Source organism: Oratosquilla oratoria, chromosome 1 (genome assembly GCF_046742065.1).
Source record: "Oratosquilla oratoria isolate Oo_2021 chromosome 1, ASM4674206v1, whole genome shotgun sequence".
NCBI lineage: Eukaryota > Metazoa > Arthropoda > Malacostraca > Stomatopoda > Squillidae > Oratosquilla > Oratosquilla oratoria.
In genome coordinates, this window is record NC_134777.1 from 64,144,931 (window position 1) to 64,152,430 (window position 7,500).

At 43.2% G+C, this 7,500-nt stretch overlaps 1 protein-coding gene across 1 annotated transcript; it reads right to left on the reverse strand.

The window, feature by feature from the left end:
• Positions 1–3,240: 3,240 nt before the first annotated feature.
• Positions 3,241–3,747, reverse strand: LOC143028402 (zinc finger BED domain-containing protein 5-like). Its single transcript, XM_076190429.1, has one exon. The coding sequence runs from the start codon at positions 3,745–3,747 to the stop codon at positions 3,241–3,243; it is 507 nt and encodes a 168-aa protein (XP_076046544.1).
• Positions 3,748–7,500: the final 3,753 nt, after the last annotated feature.

Below are 7,500 nucleotides of genomic sequence, written 5' to 3' on the forward strand. Positions count from 1 at the left end.
GGAGGAGGAAGCTCCTGTCGTGAACGTGGAGGTTGAGGTCACTGCCATTGAAGGATGACCCTGCGGTAACAGGAGAAAGACGACCGGCGTCCACGGGGTCAGGTGCCGGACGACCGATCCGGGATTCGTGTCACGGTACCACTTTGACGTGAGGTGACATTTGATCTTGGGGCTCAGCACTCCCGTCTCTCTCTTCTCGGGTGTGGACGTGAAGCTCACGAGACTGCCTCTTCCTCCTCCTCTTCCTCTTTTTCTCCTTGTCTTCCTCCTATTCCACCTCCTCCACCTCTTCCTCCTTTACCTCCTCCTCCTCTTTTACTCCTTGTTCTCCTCATATTCTTATTCTTCATCTTACTATTTTTCTCTGTCCTCCTCTTCCTCGTCTTTCTTTGATTATTCATCTTACTCTTCCTCTTCTCTTTTTTTTTGTCCTTCTCATTTTCTTCCTTCTCTTTCTCCTACTCTTCCTCCTCTTCCTCCTATTCCTCTTCATTCTCTCTTTTATTACCTCCTTATCCTTTTCCTCCTCCTGTTGCTCCTCCTCTTTCTCTTTTTTGTCGTACTTTTCTTCCTATCCATCCTCTTTCTCCTTCTCCTCCTCGTCTTCTTCCTCCTCCTACCTCTCCTCCTCCACATCCTCATATTCCTCCTCCTACCTCTCCTCCTCACCTCCTCCACCTCCTCACCTTCCTCCTCCTCCCCACCTCTCCTCCTCCACCTCTTCCTCATATTCCTCCTCGTACTCCTACCTCTCCTCCTCCACCTCTTTCTTCTCATACTCTCCTCATCCACCCTCCTGTCTTTCCTCCTCATCTTCTTTCACCACCCTCTCCTCCTTTTGGTCTTCCTTTTATTCTTCGTCCACCTCCTCTTATTCCTATTCCTCCTCATGGTCTTCGTCTTTCTCTTCGTCCTCCTTCTCTTCTTCCTCTTCCTCCTCCACTTCCCCCTTCTTCTTCTTCTTCTTCTTCTTCTTCAACCCCCTTCTTCTTCTTCTTCTTCTTCTTCTTCTTCTTCTTCTTCTTCTTCTTCTTCTTCTTCTTCTTCTTCAACCCCCTTCTTCTTCTTCTTCTTCTTCTTCTTCTTCTTCTTCTTTTCCATCTTCTTTTTCATCTTTTTCTTCTACTTTCTTCTTCGTCATCTTCTTCGTCTTCCCCTCCTCCTCATCTTCCGCTTCTTCCTCATCAACCTCTCTTCCTCCTCCTCCTCCTCCTCCTCCTCCTCTCCTTACGTGAGGGACGCCACTGTTTCTGAATAATCTTATCTATATCTGCGTTTACCCAAGGGTGGCCTTAGGAAGGGGAAGGAGGACGGGGTAGTATCTTGTCTGGCGTCCTTGCTGGAATGTGTGTGTGATTCACCATTGTCTTGGACCACGTGTTGGACTCGTGATCGGTAGCAGTTACTCTCCCGGGATCTCGTGTATAGCCTGATCTATGGGTAATGATGTGAACTTATGCACACACACACACACACACACACACACACACACACACACACACACACACACACACACACACACACACACACACACACACACACACACACACACACACACACACACACACACACACACGACTCGGTGGCGCGGTTGGTGGAGTCTCAGACTGTCACTACGGCGGTCCGGGTTCGAATCCTGCCCAAGGCTGAAAATAATTTCAGTATCGCTACGCTTCGAGTCGTTACTCCAACTCTCGTGGGCGGGGAGTTGGGTGTGTGTGTGCGTATAAAGTCAAAGCATTACCCATAGATCAGTCATACGAGCTCTGAGCTCTCTTCCGGAAGGGAAATAGCTGTCGATCACAAGTCCAACACGTGATCCAAAGACCAAGGACCAAAGTGAATTACACATCTGTAGATTTGTAGTTAGTTATCTATAGTACATTGGTTGTTGGTGAGGCAAGCCCACACAACTCGTGGCGCAGTTGGTAGAGTTCCCGGCTGCCACTACGGAGCTCCGAGTTCAAATCCCGCCCAAGGCTGAAATAATTTCAGTATTGCTGCGCTGCAGGTTGTTATTCCAACTCTCGTGGACGGAGAGTTAAGGGTGTGTGTGCGTGTAAGGTCGCGGCATTACCCATAGATCGGTCATATATGAGCTCTGAACTCCCTTCCGGGAGGGAAATAGCTGTCGATCACGAGTCCAACACGTGATCCAAAGACCAAGGTGAATCACACACACACACACACACACACACACACACACACACACACACACACACACACACACACACACACACACACACACACACACACACACACGCACGCACCTACAGTTTGCCCAACAGACCAGGATTCTGGCATACCATGCTGTGGTACTTTTCAGCCCTAAGCGGGGATTAAACACAAGACAGCTTAGCTAGTAAGCGAGCTTTGTACCATCACACCAACAAACCAGTGTGTGTGTGTGTGTGTGTGTGTGTGTGTGTGTGTGTTTGGATACGAATGTATATTTGTAGTTAGTTATCTACATTGGTTGTTGGTGAGGCAAACACAAAGAGGCGTTCTTCGCTTTAATGTCTCAGTCTTCTCCCTTTTACAAATAAAAGCAACCTCCGAGGAAAACAGATACAAGTAGGCTGTTGCCATATCATACATTATTTCCGTAATCTAATATGTACAGTACATGGACTGCGTCTGGACTCTTAGTATCTATGCATTCAATATATCTACATAAGAATTGACAAAGGATAAAGACATACAACAAAAATATGTGGTAAAAAATAAAATGGTATTGCTGTCGATCTGGAAAGGTTGCCAATCGATGACAGGAGACGCATCTATTGTTGTCGCAGATGTTGGGCGTTTTTCCGAAACGCTGGCTCCATGGTCACTGGAGACAATGGGAATGTCCCTTGGGAGGAAAATCCGAGACAGGTCCCAGCACAATGGCGAGTTCCCTGAGAGTTGGTTGACGATGTCGGAGTTCACCGTCCCAGCATATGCATGCGTGCGCGCGTGTGCACGCTGAACATCTAGAGCAGGGGTTCCCAAACTTTTTGCACTCGCGACCCCTTATCTAAAAATTTGAAACTAATGTGACCCCCTATTTAGGGCTTACTATCATCAGCTTAATTTTCCTTTAATTTTCTGTTAAGGAGAGGAAAAGGAACATCTAAGAAAATGCTGAAAAAGGCTGTGATTATTTATTAGCAAATTTAATCACATTGGTTCAACCTGAATTCACAAAAAGAACATATATTTCTTAAAATGATATAACATAGGAGCTCTCCAACCCAGCTAGTGGGATGCCTGGTGTTGCATTTCAGCAGCAAGCTTTGAAATTCGTGGCCGAAAATTTGTTAGAGCCAGTCTCATGTCATCTCCAACATCCAATCTGTTCCTATTCTTTGTTTTCAAATTGACAAGAGTGGAAAATCCTGCCTCGCACAAGTATTTAGAAGCAAATGGAACAAGGACACGTAAAGCTATCATGCTGACTTTGGAGTATGACTGATACATAGTGCACCAGAACCGAGTCATTGATTTCACCTTGAAGAGATCATGAGCTGAAGAGTCGTTCCTTAGATCCAGAAATTCATCTTGGATTTCATCTGGGATGCTGGATACATCAAGCTCAGTAGAAAATGGGTTCCTTACCAGGGCCTCTTGTTCCTGTGATAGCTCAGGGAAGTAACGCTCGACTTCCTTTTCTAGAGACTGAAGATGTTCGGTAATCTCATCCTTGAGGAACTGATCCAGTTGGATCTGAGACTCATCCATCACTCCACAAAGTTTTTCAAACATAGTGATGTTTCCAAGATTGGTTTTCCGACGCCAGTTCTGCAGTTTGGAAACAAAGGCCCGAAGACTATCTTGAAAAAGGAGAACATGTGTTTCCCTTCCTTGAAGCTTCAAATTGAACATGTGTTTTCCTTCCTTGAAGCTTCAAATTAAGCTTGTTCAGCTGGTCAAAAATGTCGGCTAGGTACACAACCCTTTTATTCCATGCTTCATCTTGGAAGTGAACAACAAGATCTTTCCTTCCTTGAGTCACCAGGAATAGCTTTATTTCATCTTTCATTTCAAAGACACAATTAATAACGTTTCCTTTCGACAACCAACGTACTGCTGTGTAGAAGAGAAGGACCTCATGATCAGCATTCATGTCTTTGCATAATTCTTTGAATAGGCGAGTGCTGAGTGCTTGAATCTTCACATAATTTACAAATTTTATTACAGATTCAAGCACTTCCTGCAGAGAGGCAGGGAGAGTCTTACTGGCGAGAGCGTATCGGTGAATCATGCAGTGGATGCCCTATGCTTGAGGTGCTAGCTTCTTCACTCTAGATTGGAATCCAGATTTCGATCCCAGCATAGCCGGTGGCCCAATCAGCAACGGACATGTGTCATGTGTTGAAAGCGAGCGCGCGCGCACACACACACACACACACACACACACACACACACACACACACACACACACACACACACACACACACACACACACACACACACACACACACACACACACACAAAAGCTACTTCTAACAAGGCTACGCGACCCCCCTGCCAAGGTTTCTCGACCCCCCAGGGGGTCGCGACCCACCGGTTGGGAACCCCTGATCTAGAGGATTTATTCTTGCTTTCAATTATTTTGCAACACGTGTATGTGATCTGCCGTGGTCTTGGATCACGTGCTGGATTCGTGACCAGCATCAGTTGTCCTCAGGGGCGAGAGCTTATGGCTAAAAAAAAGTGTGCAACAGTTTTATGTACCTTGAAATGATGCTTTCAACACATTAAGAAAATCACGCGACAGATTGTCCATTGCACATGATTTCATCCGACCTGGATTGGCGTGTGATGCCACACAATGAGCCCACGAGAACGCAAAGGCTCTCCTTTGAGCTGAATAAGATCCCCTGGCGTTAGCCACAATAAAATTCTTACACTGAGAATTAGGAACAATTCCTGTCACACATACACGACTCAAGTGAATTCATTTCAATAGAAGCGACTTAGGTTTTTTTTTTTTTTTAATCTCCAAAAAAATCGGATCACCTTTGCGTCATATATTGAGAAGCTGAATGACGAACTAAGACAAGTTAAACACACACGAATATTAGGTGCATTGTTGAATTGTCCTTAAGAAAGTCTAGAATATTGTAAGCGAAGTTGTCTTCCAGCTTTTAAAATTCATAGCGTTTGACGAGAATTTTTCTCCATGGTACCTTCTCAATAAAGAAATGGTTATTTTGTCGTGATAACAAAAGCTATACATACGGGGCCTCACGAGCGTTGATCTCATTTTGTATGCTACAATCAGGTGGACATAATGGGTCGTAAGACTGGATGGAAATTTCACTATCTCTTAGTTTGTCCAGATGTTCTATAACGTTGAGTATTATTGAATGAATTGTAGATCCTATAATTCATAAACTTATAAACGTAATATATTATCATGTCATGTATAAATGTTAATTCTTGAGGTGTTACTGCAGGACCGACGGACTATCCACTGAGGAAAAATACAGGATTTGTAATTAGTTTTCATGTGTCTAAATCGTAAAGACTTGTTGTTAGTTTGGGTCGCAGTAGACGTCAGTGGAGAAGCTTACACCAGGAGGCACTAAGCTGCAACCAAGTTCACCATCTTTGCCCTAGGTTCTCCGACTTGCAAGGCAATGGATAGTCAGCGAGAGCTGTTGCTTATTGAACGCGGGGTCTGCGTCGTGCGAAGTATGTTCAAAAGCAATAAAGCGATAGATCAGGGATACTCAACCTACTTCTTAATATGTCCTCTGCTTATGGATTTCTGTTTTCTTTAACCTCGTGGAGATTATTTCAATACCAAGTGAAATCGTTTAGCCTTCGCTAACTCGTTTTGAGTTTAGATACTCAACTTACCTCTTAATATGCCCTCTGCTTATGGAATTCTGTTTTCTTTAACCTCGTGAAGATTATTTCAATACCAAGTGAAATCGTTTAGCCTTGACTAACTCTTACTTTTGAGTTTAGGGACCCTTTCTTTCAGGGTCTGCAGACTCTTGGTTGAGACCAATCTCCTTGAATATAGAGTGGCTGGACCGTGCCCCCACCCCCACCCCATGAGAGACCGTGACCCCCACCCACCCCCACCCCCACCCCATGGGAGCATGTCAAGCTTGATTGCAATCGTACAGGTGTGACGCGGTGGGTGTCGACTCATTGCTGCATGATGTGGGCAGGGTGTGGGCGGGGAGGGTTTCTGGAGCTGGTGTGAGTGACTTCAGCTGTATAGGAGTCGGTTTAGGTTTGATAATGAACCGCACAAAAGGGCGACGCTCCGTCAGGATCAGTACAAAGTCGACCCTCAACGATTAACATTACCTTCGCGTCTGACTCCTCCCACACTTCATCGCAGTCACCGTCAACCGAGTTCCAGACCAAACTAAAATGTCTTGTGTTTGTTACAGTGTAATGTGTACAGTCCGTCACGGTATTATGTGGGGTGCAGTGAAACTATGAGGCTTGGAACACCATACACCTTCATTAGAAGAACCTGTGTATTCCAGAACAACCACACCTCCTTCTAGTCGATCTTACTTCATTTTACCTTCCACTTACGCCGTAAGATCATTGAGACATTGGTCAAGGGCCAGGCGCATATAATATGAAGTGTCTATATCTACAACTCCTTGAGTCGAGATCTTACGTGGTCGTCCTTGTGCTTGGACTCCTGGGAGCACTTGTGGTTGTAGGCTCTGAGGTTTACCTGTCTGACGGATTCGGATTGCCATGCCGATGATGTGCCCGAACCGTCTCGCTCGTTGTTTTGAATGTGTTGCTTGACTGGTGTTGTGTCTGTCATGTTGCTAATTTGATTACTTTTCATTATTATAAAATAAATTACACTTGAAAAAATATAAAAAGTCTGCTTTTCGTACTCGCTAGAAATATATTTCTTTTGTTCCTGAAGACTCGTGTAAAAATAGCAGTAATAATAATTAATGTATAAATAAACGCAGAGATCAGGAATAGGCAGGGGCTACTGTATTGTCAGATGTACATGTTTTTATGTACGTTTGTTTTATTCAATTATATAATGATCTGGTTTTTCATTTCTTTATTTGGTTATATATATATATATATATATATATATATGTATATATACATATATATACATATATATATATATATGTATATATATATACACACACACACAACACACACACACACACACACACACACACACACACACACACACACACACATATATATACATATATATATATACATATATATATATACATATATATATATATATGTAGATAGGAACATAGAAATAAAATATTTCCAATCTCATTGACCTTCTTCCATCACAATCTACTCATTTGTCATGAATTCAGTAAATATGTAATATTCATTTACTTATCTACATATCTGTTTATTTGTACATTTATTCATTTACTTCACAATTCGTTTGCATAGACATTCGCATATATATATATATATATTTTTTTATTCTTCTCTTTATTTATTTAGTTATAGATTTATATTATTTCATTTATTTGTCTA

Bases quoted from the DNA above. Each gene is read 5' to 3' on its own strand.
- LOC143028402 (XM_076190429.1), bottom strand. From the start codon at position 3,747: ATGTTTGAAAAACTTTGTGGAGTGATGGATGAGTCTCAGATCCAACTG.